The 23,443-nt window shown below is 37.8% G+C and overlaps 1 protein-coding gene across 1 annotated transcript in view; it reads right to left on the bottom strand.

Moving 5' to 3' along the window:
• Positions 1–23,443, bottom strand: part of RABGAP1L (RAB GTPase activating protein 1-like) — a 474,386-nt gene that overhangs the window by 175,863 nt on the left and 275,080 nt on the right. The window contains exon 5 of the mRNA XM_008591134.1: positions 12,972–13,013. Within this exon, the coding sequence (XP_008589356.1) occupies positions 12,972–13,013 (42 nt within the window). The remainder of the gene's footprint in view (positions 1–12,971; positions 13,014–23,443) is intronic.

Here is a 23,443-nt window from a genome sequence, read left to right as displayed (position 1 = left end):
AGTTTGGACATAGAATGTAATCTCTACATTGCCCCCAACCCAGGGTCTGTTAATAGTGAATATCTGTTGAATAAGTGAACTGACAGACCATTACAGGCTTCTCCAAGGGGAGGCAAGAAAGATGAGACTAAAGACCCATGTGGGAAGTTCACCTTGGAATGAAGGCATGTCTTTTGTCTTCACTAAAGACAGAAGACAGTAGAGGACAAAGATTTTTAAGTAAAAAGGCTGAAAGCCTGAAAGAGTTTATGCTGAGTATTCACTTTGCTCACAAAAACAGGACAAGGAGGACTCTGCATTTTACTGTTCTTATCTCTGTCAAATAACCTCATATTTCTTAATAAGGGTATGTTAAGTTCAAATTAATTACTGACTGCTTGGAACATGATGTGTTTATTCAACTACCCTCCCTGCCTGGCATTATGGATTGTCTCATGAGAAATAAATAATGAGAAACTGATTCAACAAATTTAAGGTGTTGTATAATATACCCACGGTACTGTGAAAATGTGTATTTTTTCTAATATATATCCCTATTTCAGAAAACGCATTGTTTTTGAAACTCTAAAACTTTAAAATTCCTTGAGTATCCTAGTCCAGTTAGAAGCCCAGTATTTGTGTTTGTTGGTTTGTTTTAGCATTTACTAGATATCATTTTTAAACTAACCTATCATCAAACTGAAGATACACTAGAGAAGAGCTAAAAACAAAATATTCAAATAACAAATGATACTGGAAAAAGAAACCAAAATAAAGGAATACCAATGTCACAGAATTCAAAGTGCTGTGCTATTAAATTCCATTTCCATACCAAGGAGTAGTGTTTTACTGCCACCAACAGGACAACAGGCATTCCTTCATAGAAGTTACAAAATTAATTGTGCAAAAATCTTTGCTAATCTAAAAGAATGTATATGAATTGTTACATTTTTTCGGGTCTTTAGACTTTAATTTTATAACCTGGAGGCTAACTGCAGAAACCACATTCTCAACTTCAGTCCTTCCTTACGTTACCATCTTCAAGCACAGAAACAAGGCACTATCCAGTGCGCCACCGGGCCGGCCCAGAAACAAGAATTTTTAACCCAACCTGGTGCATCAAAGACTAGGGAGAACTGAAATCCATCTCCCAATTTCAAGTTTTGCTCTTCACTTCTCCTCCTTTAGCCCTATATGGTATCCAAACAAGGCCCTGCAGAAGGAGTGGCAGGTAGAGCCTCTTCAGCACAAGTTGGCTCTTCTTCCCAATACCAGCAGAAAGGGAAGGGGAAATTTAACTTTGGAAGATGAAAGGGATACTCAACTAATTAACCAGCATGGTGCTAAATGTTGTAATTTAGCAAAAGACAGATTTTCTTTTTTTTCCTTTTTGTCTTTTTTCGTGACCGGCAACGGATCGCAACCCTCAGTGTCGCCCCCGTACCGGACCGGGACCGGCAACGGGATCGCAACCCTCGGTGTTGCTCCCGCGCCTCGCTCAGCCAGTGAGTGGCAGGTCTGTATGTGGGATCCGAACCCTCGGCGGGAGCGCCGCCACGCTCCCAAGCGGCGCACTGTAGCAGTGCGCCACCAGGCCAGCCCCAAAAGACAGATTTTTTATTCTCTCAAATAAACAGGTCCTAATTCTGGAATTTTAGGAGGTTTTTCGACTAAGCCTCTTTTCTCCATTCATTTCTCTTCTGCCCATTTGAAGATACTAACAGTGATGAGTTATGCCTTATAAATTGAGTTTTATGGTTTGAGCAACACTCAGTAATCTGACATGAATTAGCTGAATCACAATCCACACCCCAACCCAGGTGCCTCTTTCATCTCCCTCTTCAAGGAGCTCCCTAATTTAATACTCCCCAGGAATCTACTGATCATTCTCACAGGCCCCACTGGGCAGCTGCTAAAATTCTAAAAAAAATGAGTTTAGAGCTGTGGAAGCACTGAGACAAAACAGACAAATCAGCAATCGCTAACAAGGAACATGAGGACTACCCATTTTCTAAATGTGACTGTGAATGCTTGCTCTAACTGCACGCGTATTTTCTCTTCTTTCCCACATCCCCTTGTTCCCTCATTACGTTTGTTTGGATATTTAGTTGTAAATGTTTAACCACAACCTAGATGCTTAGCTGCACACTGGGATTTCCTGGGGAGTTTTAAAAAATACTGAGGCATGGTTCCCACCTAGATATTTGGTCCCACCTAGATTCTGATATGTGAGTACAGGTGATTCTAACATACAGCTAAAGCTGAGAACCCTTGCTGTAAGCAGCACAGTATTCCTACCCTTTTGGTTCTGGAACTGCCTGCATCAGAATCTGGGGGAAGGGTGGGGGAGGAGGAAGAGGCATTTAGGAATTCTCATTTTAAACAAGCTCCTTGAGATTTAGTCCCAAGCATTTAGTCCACTAATGGTTAGGAATCACTTTGGGATCTCTTGCTATAGGGACTTGTTGTGACATAAATTGGGAAGCCTCTTTTTGTCAATTGATGTGCAGATTTTTTTTTTTTTTTTTGAGGGAAGAGGAGAGAGGTGAGAGGAGGGTATTTTATTTGCCCAAAGGCATTAAGAGGACTGTCAGATACTACTTTTAAAAACTTTAGGAAAGGGATTATGTCTCTACTGGTATATCCCAATCATTAAACACAGCGCCTGGCTCATAATTGGTGCTCAAAAGTCATTTGCTGAATGAACAAATAAATTAATGACATATACAATGCATTTCATGGGTCCTAGAAGAGTTTTGAATAAGAATGTGGAAGATTACAAAATGATTAGGTTATTCCAGAAGTGGAAGATTACAAAATGATTAGGTTATTAAAGGTCCTAAAAAGGAATGATGGGAGGTTACTTCAGCTATAAGAGGGGTACTGAAGCAGCAGTAGCAGGGTGGGATGCACGAGTGTCTGGCTTATGAGCGAGCTTCCAGCCCAGTGATAGCATGGTAAGCTGGAAGATTTGGATAGGAACCAAAATGATGAATACAAAAGGCTATTTATCCTATAGAATTCCAGACAGATTCCTAGAAGGAAGATTCAGAGACACAGAAACCAGGCCTGCAGTAGCCAGCTACTGATATGAGGAAAGTCTAGTTAAGAAAAGAAGTGTTACAGTTACGCATTTAGATTCCATTTGAAACACAAATCAGAATCACACAACCAATAGGAAAAAATAAATTAGTATTTAATACAAATATATTTCCTATTTCTCATGTAATGTGAAATCCTTTCTTTGTAAAAGCTGAACATTAAAGCAAATGGAATAGGCAAGGAAAAATGAATAATCTGAGAGAAAAATTTCAAAATTAAGCAAGTAGATTACACAAACCCAGACGTACACAAAGATTCTCCTTTTAAAACAGTAAAGTGCAGGAGTTTCCTATACATCCAGTCTGAATCACAGTGGTGACAGATTAAAAAAACATATGCATGGGCACAAGGGTGATTTTCCTAGAATAACGGAAAGGACTTTATCACTCCTTATGGATGGCAATTTTGTTCTTTAATAAACACAGTTTAGCTTTCTAATATAGTCAAGCCATATGTGGCAACAAAGAGGTAGTGGTGATAATAATGGTGGTAGTATTCAGAAATGGAGTTCTCAGAAACAAAATTTTTCTGAAAGAAGGTAAATGAGATCAGGAATAAGACAAGAATATTTGCTCTTGCCACTTCTACTCAACATTGCACTGAATGTTCTATTCAGGGCAATCTAACCAGGGCAATTAGGCCAGAAAAAGAAATAAAAGGCATCCAGACTAAAAGGAAAAAGTAAGACTATCTCTATAAGGTGGCATATCTTGTATATAGAAAATCCTAAGAAATATACACACACAAATATTAGAGCTAAAAATGAGTTCAGAAAGCTTGCAGGATATAAGATCGATATAGGAAAATCAGTAAGACTATCTCTATAAGGTGGCATATCTTGTATATAGAAAATCCTAAGAAATATACACACGCAAATATTAGAGCTGAAAATGAGTTCAGAAAGCTTGCAGGATATAAGATCGATATAGGAAAATCATAAGTATTTTTAGATATTAGTAATAAAGCATTGAAAAGGCAATTAATAAAACAACTACATTTATAATAGCATCAAACAATAAATACTTAGAAATAGATTTAACAAAGAAGCGTAAGGCTTTTTATACAGTGAAAACTATAGAACATCATAGTTGTTCTATAGAACATCATAAAGAAGACCTAAATGAATAAAACCATCCCATATTCATGAACTGGAAGACTCAACATTGTTAACATGGCATTCATTACTCCCTAATTGATCTAGAGATTCAGTGCAATCCGTATTAAAATTCCATTGCCTTTTTTGCAGAAATTAAATGCAAAATGCATTTCCATATGACTAAAATTCATATGGAAATGCAAGGGACACAGAATAGCCAAAACAATCTTGAAAAAGAACAAATCTGGATCACACTTCCTGATCTCAAACTTACTACAAAGCTGTAGTAATCAAGACTATGTGGTACTGGCATAAAGACAGATGCACAGATCAATGGAACAGAGAATTCAGAAATAAAACCATGTGTCTATGGTCAACTGATTTTTGACAAGCATGCCAAGACCATTCAATGGAGAAAGAATAGCCTTTTCAACACTTACTGCAAGGACAACTAGATATCCACATGCTAAAGAATGAAGTCATACCCCTAGAGTACTGGTTTGCTAGGGCTGCCCTAAAAAAGTCAAAGACTGGGTGGCTTAAACAACAGCAATTTATTTTCTCACAGTTCTGGAGGCTAGAAGTCTGAGATCCAGGTGTCAGCAGCATTTGTTTTTCGAGGCCTCTGTCATTGGCTTGTAGACAACCATCTTCTGCCTGTGTTCCAATCTCCTCTTTTTATAAAAACGCCAGTTATATTGGACTAGGGCCCACCCTAATGACTTCATTTTAACTTAACTACCTCTTTAAAGATTCTGTCTCCAAATATAATCACAGTCTGATGTACTGGAGGTTAGGACTTCAACATATGAATTTTGGGGGTAGAGATGGGACACAACCCAGCCATAATACCCTAGCTCACATCATATGCAAAAATGAACTTAAAATATATCAAAGACCTAAATGTAAGAGCTATAATATAAAACACTCAGAAGAAGAAGTTTGTGTGACCTTGGATTAGGAAGGAGTTTCTCAGATACGACAGCAAAAGCACAAACAACAAAAGAAAAAAATTAACTGAATTTCATCAAAATTAAAAATGTTTGTGTTTCAAAGGACATTATCAAGAAAACGAAAAGACAGGCTGGCCAGTTAACTCAGCTGGTTACAGCACAGCCCAGTAACACCAAGGTCAAGGGTTCAGTTCCCCATACCAGCCAGCTGCCAAAGGAAAAAAAAAAAAAAATGAAAAGACAACCCACAGAACAGGAAAAAATATCCAGGATATATAAAGAACTGTTACGAATCAACAATAAATACAAGTAACCCAATTAAAAAAGAAGAAGCCATTTCTCCAAAGAAGATATACAAATGTCCAGTAAGCACATGAAAAAATGTTCAACATCATTAGCCATCAGGAAAATATAAATCATAATCATAACAAGATGCTTCTTCATGCCCACTCAGGTGGCTATATAAAAAAGGTAGACAATAACAAGTGTTGACAAGACTGTGGAGAAATTAGAGCCCTCACTATTTGAATCACCTCCTATTCACCCATTTGTTGCAGGAGGGATTCCTGACCTAGAAATTTCAAGGATGGTTAAACACACCTGACACTGGACAGACGAGACTGACAGCAGTTTATTAGTCCTTACTAGTCCTGTATACTCACAGCCCCAAGGAAGGAGAACATCATGCAGGGACTGCATTCAAGAACAGTGAACAATCAGGGGTTGTGGGAGATAGGCATTGTAGTATCAAGAGAGTGGGGTGCCCCTGGTTCCTGTAGGAGGATGTGATTGGCTTGTTTCAATAATGACACAGACTGGCAAAGAACTGAAACCTGTTATTTGGGAATAAGTAAGAACAGTGCCTTTTGATAATGAGAGTTTTTTGGCTAGAGAACCTTATCTGCAGGAGCAGAGTGAGGAAAAGACCTTGCAGTTAGGCTATTAAGGCCTTCCTGGTTTCCCCCGGGTGTTGGGGCAGCACATAATGTTGAGCTTGAATTTTAGGCCTTATACCACACCCATACTTTGCTGGTGGGAATATAATGGTGCAGCTGCTTTGGGAAACAGTTTGTCAGTTCCTAAAAAATTAAACACAGAATTACCATATGATCCAGCAATGGATAAATAGCCAAATTGAGAAAGCATAGGCTCCATTTATCTTCACTTCCTAACACATGTCTACGAACAAGAATTCCACCAGGATAGCAGCTTATTTTCAACCCAGGTCTCCTTTGCTTTTTTAAGCCCTTGAATTAATTGCTCTAGTTCCCAGTACTAACGTCTTTTATTTTTTTAATTGAGATATAATTTACATACCATAAAATTCACCATTTAAAATGTACAACTCAAGGCTGGCTGGTTAGCTCAGTTGGTTAGAACACAGTGTTGTATCACCAAGGGTTTTGATCTCCATCCTGGCCAGCTGCACCCCCCCCCCCCAAATTAAGTAAGCAAGTAAGTACCTACTATGTACCAGGCACTTCAACACAAAGGCACATTGGTGGGCATGCCCCATACAGAGGTTAAACTACTGTGAGGAAGACAAACATCAACTGACCAACCAACTAACCATTTAATCGCGTATCCATCCTGGCCAGCTGCCCCCCCCCCCCCCAAATTAAGTAAGCAAGTAAGTACCTACTATGTACCAGGCACTTCAACACAAAGGCACATTGGTGGGCATGCCCCATACAGAGGTTAAACTACTGTGAGGAAGACAAACATCAACTGACCAACCAACTAACCATTTAATCGCGTATTGATCCCAGGTGTGCAAAGGGCTTTTGGGTAGGGGCACTAAGACACTAGAGGAGACTATGGTTTCACTGTATGACCTAAGTTTGAGGGAGGTACAGAAAGTTCCTCTAAGACAGTGTTGCTAAAGCTAAAGTGGAAATTAGGCTATTGAAGAAAGGGAGAGAGAGCATTTCTGGCAGAAGAAAACAGAGCATGTGATGGCTGTTAGGTGGAAAACAGATTGGCATGTTGAGAAACTCTGAAAGAAGTTCATTCTGGCTTGACTGAGAGAGTGCCAGTGAGAGGGAGGGAACGGGGAGTTGAGAACAGAGAGGTAAGCTGGGCCAGATCATGAGAACTGTGTAGGCCATCTTGAAAATGGTGAACTTCGTTCTCAGAACAATGAGAGGTCATTCAAGGATTTTAAGCAAGGGGCTATGTATGGTACTACTCTGATCATCTCCCTCATTCACATGCTCCAGCCTCACTGGCCTCCTGGCCCTCAGCATTCAGTCACACTTCCAGCAGAGACAGCTTCCTCGCTGGCTTCAAGTCTTTGTACAAATCTTACCTTCTGGGTGAGGCCTATCTTGACTACCCTATTTAACACTACAACATACACATAACTCCCTTTACCCTGCTGTACTTCTTCCCACAACACTATTACTTCTAATATACTATATTTACATATTTATTATGTTTATTGTTTAACTGTCTCCTGTTAGAACATAACATAATTTCCATGGAGGCAAGTATCTTTGTTACTTTAGTTCACTGATCTATTCAAACACATAGAATATCATCTGTCTTCGAATAGGTGTTCAGTAAATATTGTTGAGTGATGAATAATAAAATCTATTTTAAAAAGACTACTGTGGTGGCAATGTGGGAATGGACCAGACAATGGTCAAGAGTAGATGAAGGAACAGCAGTCACCCACTTCTCTCAGCTCCACTGCTAACACCCAAATCCAAGCCACCATCTTCTCATACCTATCTGCTTCATAAATATCAGCATGATCTAAAATAATCATATTCCTGTCTTTGTTTAATTACCATCTATCTTTGATTAGAATGAAAGCTCCATCAGGGTCTTTCCTGGTTACTACTTTATCTCCAGTGCCTAGACAGTGCCTGGCACTTGGTAAGTGTTCAATATTTGTTACTGAAGGAAGTCACTACAATAGTCCAGGTTAGAAAGTTTGGTAACCTAAACTACTAAAATGGCAATAGGAAAAAAGTGGAATGATTCTAAAAATTCTCAGAAGTAGAATCTACAGGACTTGATAATTAGGAGATATGTAGTATTAAGAAGAGAGTTAAAGATAACTTCTAGGATTCTGGTTTGAGCAGGGGGGTAGTGCCTTTACTGGAGGAGGAGTACATCTGGGATGGCACATTAGTTCAGTTTCGACTTTTGATGTGCCTGTGAAACATCCAAGCAGACATTAAGTCTACAGCCAAACATCTGGGTCTGGACTAAACATAAATATGAGAGAGAACATTTACATATGAAACCGAAGGAATGAATAGGATCAGCAAGGGAGAAGCATCAAGTGAGTTTGTAGAAGCTAGAGCTCTGTGGAACTTCACGTTAATGGCTATAAAAGAAGGGCACAAGAAAGGAGAATGAGAAGCAGCAGAAAGGGAGATGAAAAAATAAGACATAAGCCAAAGGAAGACGTTTCCAAAAAAAAAAAAAAAAAAGAAGAAAAGAAAGAAGAGTTATGTCATTATGCTGTTTTGACAACTGCTGAGAGATCAAGTAAGATAAAAATAGAAAGATGTCCACTAGATATTACTGTTGACTTCATCAAAAAAGCTTCAATAGAAAAGTAAGGAAAAACCATAGTGGAGAGGGATGAGAAGCCAAAAACATAAAAAGTATACTTCGGAACTTTTATATAATATACACAGCCCTTCCAAGCTAAGAGAACATCCAAAACTGAATGTTCCCAAACAAAAGAACAGAAACTGTTTGAAGAATTTTCTTTATTTACAATGAAACAAATTACCAATTACTTTTAAAGCTGCTTTGTTTAACAACTTGCTTTCAATGTCTGTAAAAGTGCTTATTTAGAAATTCTGCTTTTTAAAGAGTATCAGAAAATGCACTCTCATATTGCTCAGAGAGAGCAATTTTGTAACGTGTATAAAAAATTAAAATGTGATTACAGTTTGACTCAGCAATTCCATTTCTAGAAACTTACCCAAGAGATATTATTATATAAGTATGCAAAGATGGAAGTTTAAGGATGTTTGCTGGTTTTGTTTAATAAGAAAGTCTGAAAATAAGTATCCATGAAAATTAAATGTAAAATTGATTAAATAAATTATGGTAGATACAGTAGAATAAAAAGTAATTAAAAAGGAAGGATAAGAGAGTTCTATGTCCTATAATAGCACTTGGGTGCATTGTAGTACTTACTGAGTTCCAGGCACCAATCATATATTAACTCATTAAACCCTAACAATAATCCTATGAGACGAGTATTACTAATTTACCCCATTTTCAAATGCAGAAACTGTAATTTACCTAAGATCCTTGGATAATTTATTGGAGATGGGGTTTGATATTAAGTAGTCTATGTCAGTGTCCCCATGCTTTTAACCACTACATGTGTACAGTGACATGGAAAGATATTTGTGATATATCATTAAATGAAAAAGAGTTCAACATTTTTTGAAAGAAAATAAATACACATTCATCCTTTTACAATGTTCTGGGTTTCGCTCCTCCCTCCCCATCTTCTTATTTGCAATCCTCAAACCCCTATTAAAAAGTACACATACATACATATGTATATAAATTGGTAATACCAGTATACATATTCATAGACTTAAGCATGGGAAGAAAATTTTACACCAAATTTTTATTATGGTTATCTCTGGGGGTGAGATTATGAGTGGGCTTTCTTTTTTTTTTTTTTTTTTTTTTAATTATTATTTATATATTTATTTCAAATATTCATGAGGTACAAAGCTGATTGTCCCCCCTCCTGCCCGTGATGTGGGGGCCAAATTCATACTGGGGGCAGAGTGGGCTTTCTTTATGTCTGTAATGTTTATATATACACATAAGACACAAAATGAGCATATAATACTTGGGGAAGGACAGAGAAAAACATTCTGTCATTTGCTTTTAACCACAGTCAGAAAGCAAAGAATCTACGCTGATTGAAAAATTTCTCTGCCCAACATGAAGTGGCTAAGGTCAGTTTTTCCTGATCATCTCCAATCTACTAAATGTTCTGTGCTATGACTACGAATGTTTATATAATAAATGCATTAGATTTGGGTTAATATATCTGACTTACTTATTATAGTAAATCATTCTTTTAGCTCAGTAGCTTTCTAGCTACCTGGTAGGCTATTTCTAACCCAATAGAAGTAGGCCCCATTCAGGAAGTAGGTGTCTTTTTTTTTTAATTTTAATTATTTTAATTTTAAATTTAAATTTATTTTTATTCATTCTTCCATTTATTTATTTATTTATTTGGTCTTCTCTGCATCTGTGTTTTCTTTTTTCTTCTTTTAATTCATCAATATACAATGTAGTTGATTTTCATGTCCCTTTACTAAGTCTAAACCAAACTGAGTAAAAAAGACATTCATCCCATATCTGTGGTGTTAAAAGGTGAGAATTAGATGTTTTTCTCTGGCTAACTCAATTTACTATTCTCCTACAAATAATACCTGGACATTTAATGTGTGCTAATGAGATAACCTATACCAGCAATTAGCACAAGAGTAAATTGCTCGAGAAATGTTAGTTACCTTTCTGAGTCCCCTCACCACAAAAAATACCTCTAATACAAAGACATCTAAAGTCTCTCTGCAGCTACTGAAAATTAGCTAGGCTGGGTTCATGAGCGCTTTGAAATTTCCCAAAGTTTTTTATTTTTATATAAACAAATGTATTTTTCCCTTCTTTTTTTCTGGCATACTAGATTAGAAGCTGAAAATTTGTTGTCATGTTTGTGTTTTCTTTTACCAGGTAGAGACCATCAGATCAACGAAGTATACCTTAATTTAACCCTACATATACTGTTTCTATGTGGGGTCAGCTTCAGGATTCATGCAATGAAGGGACATAAATATGGGTCACTAGTACGAGGAGGCTCTCCTTTTATCTTCTCTAACTAGCCAAATTCTCCAAGATGATGTTAGAAGTGTCCATGTATTGCTAGAGAAGATACAAAAAGCCTCTCTGCCCAATGGTCAGAGAATGTAGTCTGCACAGGCTTGTCTGGTTTAACATGGCCCAAAATAAATAAAAATAATACAAATAAGCCAATATGTCAATCAAGAAAATAATTAATCAACATATACAGTAGTAAGATGACACAGGGTATATTTCTGTTATCCAGAAGGAGAGTACTGAGTTACCCAAAACAAAGACTAAGCATGTGTTGAGAGCACCAGTAAAGATAAGTCACCGAAAGAATGAGAAAAGACATTTTGGGAAAGATGTAATATCTGAGAGTTAAATAAAAAATTAGATGATAGAGAAAATTAGAACTTTGTTGGACTTCCTTATACTTACTTTATGGTTTAGTATTGTTTTTTAGTCTGAATTACATAATACTTTCACTGCTTAACCATCCTAAAAGTCTTATTCCAAGCCCTGTTGAAAGGGCATGTTGAAAACTTTCTGGTTTTGATTTGTTTTAATGAAAGAAAAAAAAAATTAGAGGTCAAGATCCATGACTTCTTTAAAAGATATGTATCTGTTATTTTATTAAAAATATTTTAAATATTTTCCTAACTTCTAAAATAACTTTGCCATAAGAATTGTTCATATATAAACACAAAATGATTTAATACAGTGCATTTTATGAACTTCACAAAAAGCAAATGTTTAACAGAATAAGAGATGAGGCACGGCAACACACCTGTTGAGTTGCAGAGTGCCCATACTGTTTCATGCCTTTGTTTAGAATCAAGATATGTTAATTGTTAAGTGTCAAGGCTCTTCTAAGATATTAAGAGGCATGCCTAAGATTAATTTTTGAGGAACTGGGGAGAATGATGGGGGATCTAGGAACACATTCTGAATTACCTTATAAACAACAACAGCAATCATAATAATGAGAGCTAACATTTACGAGGCAGTAAAATTTTCTAGACACTGCATTAAGGACTTTTGTTTCATCTTATTTAATTCTTCAAACAATCCCATAAATTTGTTTCTATTATCTCAAAACTCAGACTCTTGAATACTTAGAGTAAACTGCCTAAGGTCATACAGGAGGGCTGAAATTAGGAGCAAGTCAGTCTGAGTCCAGCGTCTGCAATTTTAAACACTAGGTTATACTGGGGAAAGGGTACGCCTGTTTCTTTTTATAAATAAGGCAATTATTGCCTTCAATAACAGAATGTCTTCTTTGACTGAAGGACAAAAACTAACTGGGTTATGTAACCAACTCTGCAGCAAATGTCTTGCTCTTACCACACTGTTAAACCTGTATTGATAGGTTAATATAAAATCCAACAAGGTAATTACAATTGAATTCTGAAGTGTCTTATAAATTTGCAGCAATCAGGGAAAGAACTGCAAGTTGAAATGTAGCAGTTTCTTTTTTAGTCAGTGTATTATAGAAGCTTTTTAATAATTCAATTTTATGTTTAGTTACCTTCAGGGATATTACGGTTAGAATATTTTAAGGAAGAAGCTGGCACTATTTTGACAGAAAACAGGTTTTAACTTTTTCTCTTATATCATCCAACTTGTATGAATGAAAACATTTTTTATGTTACTAGACGAAATGCTATGATAGCAAGATTAAATGCACTGCATGAAAAACATACAAGGCTGGCCAGTTAGCTCAGTCGGTTAGAGCACAGTGTTATAACACCAGGATCAAGGGTTCGGATCCCCATACTGGCCAGCTGCCAAAAAGAAAGAAAAAGAAAAACATACAAACAAATTTCAAATAAACAACCACCAAAAAGGATGAGAAGAGGGAAGATCAAGTTTCTCAGCGAAGTAGTCTCTTTTTGTGTTCAAGCACCTAGAATGAATCAAAGGCTATCAACTGAATTATTACAATCCCAAGGGGAGAGGGGTAAGACAGTTTGATAACAAGACAAAAACAGACTTACCTTTAGGAGAGCCAAGGCTACGTGAAAGATTATGTTCAAACCCTGAAATAGAAAAAGAAAGAGAAAATCAATACAGCCACATCTGTTTTACTAAATATTTTCCCAAGACTTCCATCCATCTTTAACAAAATCCCTAACTGCTTTCATCTTCACACATGATAATAATTAAACCATGAGATTTTTTTTTTTTTTTTTTGTCTTTTGTCTTTTTCCGTGTCCAGCAACGGATCGCAACCCTCAGTGTCGCCCCCGTACCGGACCGGGGACCGGCAACGGGATTGCAACCCTCGGTGTTGCTCCCGCGCCTCGCTCAGCCAGTGAGCGGGAACCGGTCTGTATGTGGGATCCGAACCCTCGGGCGGGAGCGCCGCCGCGCTTCCCAAGCGGCGCACTTATCCAGTGCGCCACCGGGCCGGCCCAAACCATGAGATTTTTTTAAAGGTATTTTCCTTCTCTGACTGGCTTACTGGAAATACTAGGTGCTATTTAATTAATGTTCATATAAAATTATTGTTTTACGATAAATTATTTTTCTTCAATCCATTTCTGAATCATTTGCATGTCTTTAAGGCTTGTGAAAGTTAAGTTCCTTGCTCAAGCTGGCAGAGATGCAGAAATGTAAAATTATTAATTGAAATTCCTGATCCTAGTCCGGACTTCAGTGTGATGCAATTAAATTGTCAGTGGCCCACAAAACAAAACAAAACACTACTGTTTTCCCACTACTCTTCTTATTATCTTGCTGTTTGTTTTTAGTACTTGCTTTCAAGTATTATTTGTATGACTAGAGGTAGTAATTAAGGGCTATTTGCCAGACTTCCTTTTCTTTTTTTTCCTGAAAATCAGAACCATATTTCTTTAGGGATAAATAAATCCTCATAATGCTCTGCTCCTTTCTCTTAAGCTAGTTTCTCATTCCTTCTCTCCTTCCCAAATCCTTTCACTTTATTCTCTGGAAACTCTATGTTCAGCCATCTCTGCTGCATTCTCAACCTCCTTGTCAAACATTCCCTCCACCTCAAGTTTGCAGAAATGATGAAATCTCACTGGTTCTCATAACAACCTGTACTATGATTTACGTTTTTCAGAATATGAATGTGACAAGTCTAAGGTTTTATAGTTAGTTAGTTAGTTAGTTAGTTAGTTAGTTAGTTAGTTAGTTAGTTAGTTAGTTAGTTAGTTAGTTAGTAGCAGGCTAAGATCACCACCCAAGACTTATGTCTAGTCTAATGTCATTTTCACTGATGCTGGTGTAATATGCATAGTAAGTACTTATTTTATGACTGAATGATTGAACTATACTTTCTATCTCAAATTTTCTGGGGTAAATTTTTTCCCTATGGACCCAATTAAACCAATTTATACAATCATCATCAAATTACAGTAAGAACCTCTTTTTTATCAATTATTTCAAAATGAAACTATTAGACAAGTGAATTAAAATATTAGATCTAACGGAAATAGAAGATAAAGTTTTTAAGAAACTATAAAATGTGTAGTTATATGGGCCCACTTGGGGGAGGCAATAACCATTCAATAGTTAATTATTAACTTATTCGTAATTCTAATAATTCGTAATTCAATAATGATAGTCTGGCAGGATTAGTAAATGCTTACATTACGTTAAAATACTTTGCTTAAGAAGGGAGTACAATGTGTGTTTTAAATAAAAAGTAGATTTTTCTTTTAAGTTGGAGAAGCTAAAGAGGTAACTTTCAGTTACCAGAAAAATGTGTATATGTGAATTCCTTAAACAAGTTCAGAATAATAAAGTTTTATTGTACCTGCTTTTATGAAACTCTAGACTTTACCCATAAAAAGCAAAAAAAGACTTGCTAAACCTTGAACTAAAGTAGAATAGAGTGGCAAGACTACGCAAATAACATACTTTCAGACCTCTAAGTTGTTGGAAACCAGGAAAAACTAGTTATTCTTTCAAATTCTTTATTGCACTACAAAATGTTTCCTGATTCCCTGAGGGACAGTAAAGGAAGCAATCTTAGTTGGATTTTTTTTTTTCTTTTAAATGAGACATTTTAATTTAGGATTATAATAACAGGTGTCATTAAATTATAGGAACCAGCTGTCCGGTTAGCTCAGTTGTTTAGAGTGCAGCCTTATAATCCCAGGGACACAGATTCAGATTCCCATACTGGCCAGCCACACCCCCCCAAAAAAAAATTTATAGAAACCTTCCACAGACCAGCCCTTGGTCAGTTTTAAAGTGGAGCACTACAAATAGGTTGGTTTTTAAGTAATAACAACGCAAGCTTTGGTTTTCAGCACAGGCCCCTAGCCAACAATGATATGAATTATAAGTGAACCACCCTTCACTCTTCTAGGCCACCATTAACTAAGTTCTTCATTGTTACTTTATTTTCCACTTACTTTTCCATAATCCAATCTCTGCTTAATTGAGCTGAAATATATTTTTTGGAAATGTGTTTTTAAAAGGAAAAGATGTCATAAAGTTTCAAGATGCCTCCACTTTTCAGGAATATATAATCTCTGGCAACTTATTTGTTACTGAGGGTTAACTAGTAGGACTCAAAGGGCTAAAAAATGTGGAGAATTATTAAGAGTAAAAAATAATAAGTCAATATGTTTTATGGACACATTATTTACAGTACAAGATCTAACTCCAAGTTCAAAATAACAAATAAGAGCCAACATCCTATTTTCTATGTGCTAACATTTGAAAGCATGTTTTTATTTCATCCCACAACAACCCTAAGTTCCATTTACATACAGGGAAATTAAGATTTAGAGAAATCAAAGTAAATTTCCTAAAGTCACACAGCTAGTAAGTGCAGATCTAGGACTTTAACCCAAGCAGCCTAACTCTAAAAGTAATGCTCTCAACCACTAAATTAGAGAAGATGGCTCAATTTATAAGTGATGAATGAATCAATCCCTTATTTGGGTATCACTTAATGTGTCTTCTAATTCCTAAAGGAGTAAAATGATTCCTTCCCTTTAAAGGCAAGTAAATTTTGAAAGCAGAGAGTAGAAAGATAACAAATAGGTAGGTGACTTCTACCAAAACCAAATTCTATTACTTGCTTCTGTACTGAAAACTTTCACAAAGAGTCGCTGACTGCTTGCTGGATATAAGGCAATAAAAACCCAGCTTGCTGTTCAGAGAAAGGGTCACCACCTTCCTCCAGTGACAACAGATTGAGATCAGCCTAGCGTACATGAGGAAGTGGTTCCTTAACTGATTTGGATACTGCTGTTTGAAAATCCAGTCACGGTCTGGCAACATCTTTGCTTTAAAGAACACCTACGAGTAATTGCCCAAAATTGAATAATTGCTCCAAAGTGCAGATCAAGGTGTTCCTGGGTAGGCCAACAATTGAGCACCCACAATCCCGCATAAAATAAAGGCTGGCAGTAGAGCACTCACTGAAACAAAGACAATGAACACTTTGGCTCTGACAAGCAGGCAATCATGGGTTCAGAGGGAGCTGACAGATTATGTGAGAAGCTGTCAGAAACTATGCTGACAGCTCTGAGAACAAATGCTGAAAAGGCAATGTCAAAAAGTGTCAAATGTGCATCAGCACCTGGATCCTTAGGGATCAAAATAAAGGTGAAATAAATTGTATGTGGAAATGGAAATCCTAATCAGAAGGCAGTGAGAAATTATCAAACCAAAAGTGGCCACGGTAAACGGAGCAGGCCCACAGACAGCTAGAGGACATAGGGTACAGCCCTTTCTGACCCTTTCAAAATGGGACATTCCACACCAGGAAGAGGTAATGACTAAAGAGAACATATAAAAAGTACATCAAATGAATTTAACACTTAATCCTCTCAACAATTCTATGGCATATGTGTTATTGCCACCATTTAAGAGATGAGAAAACTAAGGCTCAGAAACATCACACTGTTAGTAAATGGTAAAGCCAAGACTAGAAATTAGGTCTATCAGACTAAAACAAATCCATGCTTTTTTCACTAATTCCATTCTGACTGCTAATTCAGTGAGACTTTTGTTATATACCTATGATGGATTAAAGATGACCACAGTTCTATACTTTTCCAATTGAGTGGTGGGGTCTCTGTCCTCTCCTCTGAATCTGGGCAGACTATACTACTACTTTGACAAATAGAATATGGTGGAAGTGATGCCATCCTAGTTTCTGGGCCCAGGCTTTAAGAGACTGACAGCTTCCATGTCCCATCTCTTGGAACACTCACTCTTAGAAGCCAGACACCACATAAGAGATGCAATTACACTTAGACCCCCATGTTCTAAGAAGGCAAGCAACAAAAAGAGGGCCTGGATGACCAGATGTCATCACTAAAAAAGAAAGACTAAGGATCACCAAGGTGCTGGATATGTGAGTGAAGTCGTCTTGGAAGTACATCAGGTGGTCCAGCTGATGCCATATGGACCAGAGATGAACCTTACAGTTGAACCTTTCCCAAATTTCTGACTCAAGATCATGAACAAAATAAATGACTGTTTTTAATTTTAAAAATTTTTCATTTTGAGGGCCGGCCCGTGGCTCACTCGGTAGAGTGCGGTGCTGATAACACCAAGGCCATGGGTTCGGATCCCTATATAGGGATGGCCGGTTCACTCACTGGCTGAGCGTGGTGCTGACAACACCAAGCCAAGGGTTGAGATTCCCTTACCGGTCATCTTTAAAAAAAAAAAAAAAAAATTTTCATTTTGAAATAATTTCAGACTTAGAAAAAATTTGCAAAAACAGTATTGAGAATTCCTGCATACTCTTCACTCAGTTTCACCAAATGTTAACAACTTACATAACCACAGTATAATGATCAAAATCAAGAAGTTAATATTAACATTTTATCAAATGTGCCACGGTGTACTTTTTCTGGTCCAGGATGCAATCCTGGGTCATACATTGAATTTAACTGTCATGTCTCCATAGTCTCTTTCATCTGGGACAGTTTTCAGTCTTTACCCCCCATGACCTTGACATTTTTGAAGAGTACTGACCAGTTATTTTGTAGAATGTATCTCAATTTCATTTGTCTGATGTTGCCTTATGATTAAATCATGTATTTAAAAATGATTACATTATGTATTTTTGGCACAAATACCACAGAAATGATGTTGTGTCCTTCTCAGTGCATCCTATCAGGAGGCTACTTAAGATCAATATGTTTCACTATAAAATCATTGTTTTAAAGCTACTCGATTTGTGTGTAGTTTATTATGCACAAGTAACAAGTAACCAGAACAGAATCCCTCTGGCTTCTCCTTGATAAATTTCTTAGTTCTATGATCTGTAAAGTAATGCATTTTTTCAAAGAGAGAAGGTAAAAGTGACAGATACTTAGCATGTAAATATAAAGAAGGAAATATTGGCTGCTTTTAAATATAGGTTCTATGGCAAGAATATTGTAACAGCAAAAAAGTCTTTTACTTTATTCTGCTTCTCATATTTCAAGCTCTTAAAAGCTAAATCTTTCAGGATGGCTAAACAGCAGAGCTTGATGGAATAAATAGTAAAATGATGTGATATTTGGGTTTGGGGGTTTTGTTTTATGGATGTCCAGTAGAGGTCAGGATTGCAGCACTAGAAATCAAGCAACAGCTTTAAAAAGGATGTCACAGACCCTCACAGTAGTCTTGAATGCAAATTCATTTAAGTCATGCCATATTAAAACCCTCATGGCTAAGTCCCCTACTAATTTACCAATATAATATAAAAAAATACAAAAACTGGATGATTCCCATTTTATTGTAGATTCATTTATTATTTTTCCATGAATGAACAGTAAATAAGAAAGAGTTCAAGAATATGAGGGGATGAGAGATAAATTTAACATATGTATGCATCTGTCTAGTTATGAATAACTTTTTCTTTGCTTAGTTTGCACTAATTTTAACAAATAAAGTACTAAATAGAGGTATATCAAGAAAGTATGAAAGTCCTCAATTATGGGTAACTTTGGGAAGAATTCTTAGAGGTTAGTAACATCTGAATTAGATAAAACTTTCAGAAACAAGGCAGGCAAAATGGGAGGAATAAGCCAAATTATAGGCTTCGACATGTATTCATCGGATCTGTCAGGCAATTTGAGGACTGCTTACTATATACAGCGTTTGTACATTTGCAGGAATGGATAAGTCATCCCTACACTGAAAGGACTCTCAGACTAGGACAGGAGATAAAAATATAAACAGAAGACATACCACCCCTGGGGAATGATGAAGAGGTGTGCCCTGGAAATTAGAGCACTGAGTTAGTGCTATAAAGTCCTTATCAATATACCCTATTGGCATTAAACATTAACAATTGCCCTTCCGTTCTCCTTAAATGCCCTTAAGTCAATGATGTGCACCTTGAATTATATTGTCTTCCAGCTCCACTGATCAACCAGCCCAGGCTGACGAGTGTTTTCGGTGCCCTTTGTAATGACAAGGAACTTCCAAACAATTACTAACTGCCAGGTGAACTTGACCCTCTCTCCTTCCTCCTCCAGGCTTCTGCCAGAGTTTCCCATTGGTCCAATTCACCCAGAAGTCAGAGGCACAGGAGTTTTGTTGTTAGAGTTCCTGTATCCATCTCTCTTTTAAAAACCCCACAACACATTACTCTAAGTTCAATTGTATTTATAGAGCACCAACGATGTACTCAACATTGCATGGACATGTTCTAAAGATTTAAAGAAATGTCTCTTTTTTAAAAAAATAATCAGTACAATTGGGGAGGCGAGTCACATGCAAACGTTAGACAACAGATGAAAGCATTATTTGGTACAATGTGTCAGGAAACGCTGTAGATACACTCCCTCACCCCCACCACCCAAATACAACAGGCAATGAAAGTTTGCAGGAATAATTTGGGTAAGAGCAGTCCGAGTTTCCTTTGAAGGTTGGAACTTGACCCAATTCCAACTGACAAACTAAAACTAGAGATGATGATGATAATATCAGCTACTAATATTTATTGAGCACTTTACTATATGCCTGAAGCTGATTCTAGAACACTACGTACATTATTTAATTCAGTCATGAGAGATGAAGAAACTGAAGCACGTTACTGAAGGTAATCCAACCAATGTCCTCATCCAAGATCACACACTGATGGCTGAAGCTGGGACTCAAAAATAGGCAGTCTGTCTCTAGAGATAATGTTTGAAGGGACCATGGTATACCATACATTTCCCTCAAATTTGAAGCTATTTATTTAAAGTCAAAATAAGATTGTTTTAAAGGTTAGCTGAATTAGCAATGAAGATATTTTAATACTTGATTCTTCATACTAAACACAGCTCCATAAGACCATTGGCTACGGAATACATGAGAGTGTGTCAACTTATTACAAGGTATATGTTACTATATAAACCTGAGAATTAGATATATGCCAATCCAGGGAATACCAACCAGAAGAGCTAAGCCTACTGATACACTGTAAGGTGCTCCCTGATACCTCTCTCAGCTGGCAGCTACATCATGTACCATCTGCTAGACGATTTGACACCATTTCACATCAACATAGAATAGCACCTTCCCCCCTGCTGCATGAAAGGATTTCATTGGAGATACCCAGTCCCCACCAACCCTGCCCTCCTTAATAATCTCATAGCTATGGGAAAATAAAAAGTAGCTTCTTCTCAGTGAATTCCCCCATATTTGGCCATACCCTGAAACTGTGAAGCTTACTATGTGACATTCCTTCTACTTCAACATCCTTCTCTCTCACTTGGCTACTCCCCTCCTCCTCTAGGTCTGAGCTTAGATGGCTGGGATACATACCCCCTGTTGGTGCTCTCGAAAAGCACACCCCCTATATCACACATAGCACTCATCCTACGCTGTGCAACGACTCACTTACCTGTCTCTAGTTCTCTGTAAGTTATGTGAGGGAATAACCCTGGCTGTCTCTGTACTGGTATATTCCTATCACTCAGGACACCACCTGGAATAGAGTCGGTGCTCAATATTAGTCAAATGAATGTATGAGATAAGAGAATTACTAGGATTGAAGAAATTAGTTCTCTGTAAGTTATGTGAGGGAATAACCCTGGCTGTCTCTGTACTGGTATATTCCTATCTCTCAGGACACCACCTGGAATAGAGTCGGTGCTCAATATTAGTCAAATGAATGTATGAGATAAGAGAATTACTAGGATTGAAGAAATAGAACTTTCAAAGGAATTTCTTCCTATAAGTTCTTAATATTAACTGTATACTTCTCTTTGGTTGCTGAGCCTCCTTTTCCAGTTACTTGATAACACATGTTACTCTCGATTCCCTCTTAGCATAAAAGTGAGCTTTTGGACCAGTAACATTAAAATTCAGACATGTTATCTTTCATCTTCTTCTGTCCCAGATGGGAAAGGCTCACTTCTTTCCAAATCTAATAACTAGGGTATACTTCATCAAGCTAATTTGCTCAGGAAAACAAAACCAATCACACATTAATCGCAGTCTTCAGAGATAAGCAAGAGCTGATATTTTAAGCACTCTCAAAGCAGAATCATGCAAAACCAAATGCTCAAGAACTTGCAGTCAAATATACAGTTGGGAGGCTTATAAAACTCTCAAGAAATGGTATGTAATTTTGCTTGGAAACAGGTGATGAATGCAGCAAAAGGATGCACCTAAACCAACACACCAGGGAATGTTATGGAAAGTAAACTCTCACCCCTCCAAGAGTGAAGTCCTGATGTTTGTGCCATGCTGAGAAGCCAGTAATGAGTGTATTCATCTGTGGGGACTCTTTCTTTCTCTTCTGTTCTCACCCAGTATATAGACAAATGTTGGTAAAGCTCACACACTAGGAACAACAGGCAGGAGTGATACGAGAGAAAAACACTGAAAAGTAGCATTTGGGAAAGGGTTTGAAAAATTAAATCATATAAATGGCTCCAGAGTTTCCCACCATGTTTCTGTGAAAATATAAGTATGTTACTAATTGTATAGATTTTTTAGTTGCCAGCTGGGGCAGTTCCCCATTTTTCTCTACCTTCTGCCCCCTGCTACCCAGAGCCACTAGCAGCCTGGTCCACACAAAAATGTGGTACAAACTTTAAGAATCATGATGACATACACTGGGGATAGCCAAGGAGCCTAAGTTTGTTGCTGTCTTGGAGATCTAGTGTCTTTCTGCCCAGAGTACATAAAGCTTACTGCCAAACTAAACATACCACTTTATAGTAGCCACTACATGGTAAAGCTTAATTGCTACCATCTGTACAGCACTTTATTGCAAAGAACTCCTGAGCATACTGTTTCATTCAACTGTAACAATATCTGTCATTATATCAGCCATTTTTAATACCCCATTTTACAAAGAAAGCTCAAACGTGCCAGGTGATTTACCGAAGTTCACAGAATTAGAACTGCAATGTCCAGTTTCTTGATTCTAATTCAGTTCTCTTTCACTTAGACTAGTAGTTCTCAGCCATGGCTGTTTATCAAAATCACCTGGGGAGCTTTTACAACCCACTAATGCAGGAGTTCCACCTCACATCAAATGAATAAAAATTTCTCAGGGTTTATTTTTAAGAACTTCCTAAGAGTTTCTAACATAAATCCAGATTGAGAACTGAGCATTACCAGGAGTTTTCAAGCCAACTGTATATTAAAATCACCCAAGAAGCTTAATAACACCCTAAAGTCTAATTTAATTGGTTGGGGGGGGGGGGCCCGGCTCTCCAGGTGATTCTAATATGCAGTCAAGTGTGGAAATCACCACACAGTGACTCTAACAAGTACATCTTAAAATTCTTTAACTTAAAGTCTCCTTATACTGTAGTTACTTCCTAATATTTAAAATGTTTCCAGGCACAGGGACCTTCAGGAGCCAAGGGCCGCCAGATGGCAGGAGTATGGGGTGCTGTCATGTGGGCAGCCTGCTGTTGCCACAGACACTGCCACCATGTGGATGGTCTACCACAGCTACTGCCACAGCAGCCACCACCACCACAAGGATGGCCTGCCACCAATGCTGCCACTGCAAGGGCGGTCCACTACCACAGCAGCAGCCACCACTGCTGCTGCAGCAGTAACCACTGCTGTGTAGGTAGGCCCCCGACCACTCCACTGCATTGACACAAGGAGGGTCACCAGCAGAGCCCAGGGAAAGAGGTGAGCAAGCGCAGACCCGTGACCCAACCCACAGGGGGAATTACACTGTCCCCCACAGTAGCACACCTGGGGGTGGGAGGTACTGCACAGCTCCCGTTCCCAGCTGCCTTGATCCAGGGACAAACACACACAAAACCCCTGGAGAGTGCAGAAACACAGTGTAGCCTAATAGAGTAAGGAAGGAAATTCCCAACCAACACCAACCCATCCCCCGACCAGGGGATGCAAGGAACCAGGAGGAGCCTCTGACTATAGGAAAAAGAAATACTGCCCAGGGTCACCCATGCAAACTAAGAAGCTCCAGTATATACCAATGCACCCATGAAGATCAGGGGGCACTAGCCAGGGTGTCAATAAGCCCACCTGGGGTCACCCACCCCAGCCAAAGAGC

The sequence above is a fragment of the Galeopterus variegatus genome, unplaced genomic scaffold (genome assembly GCF_000696425.1).
Source record: "Galeopterus variegatus unplaced genomic scaffold, G_variegatus-3.0.2 Scaffold145, whole genome shotgun sequence".
NCBI classification, from domain to species: Eukaryota; Metazoa; Chordata; class Mammalia; order Dermoptera; family Cynocephalidae; genus Galeopterus; species Galeopterus variegatus.
The sequence above is the reverse complement of the archived record's forward strand: the minus strand, read 5'-3'. Positions and strand labels throughout refer to the sequence as shown.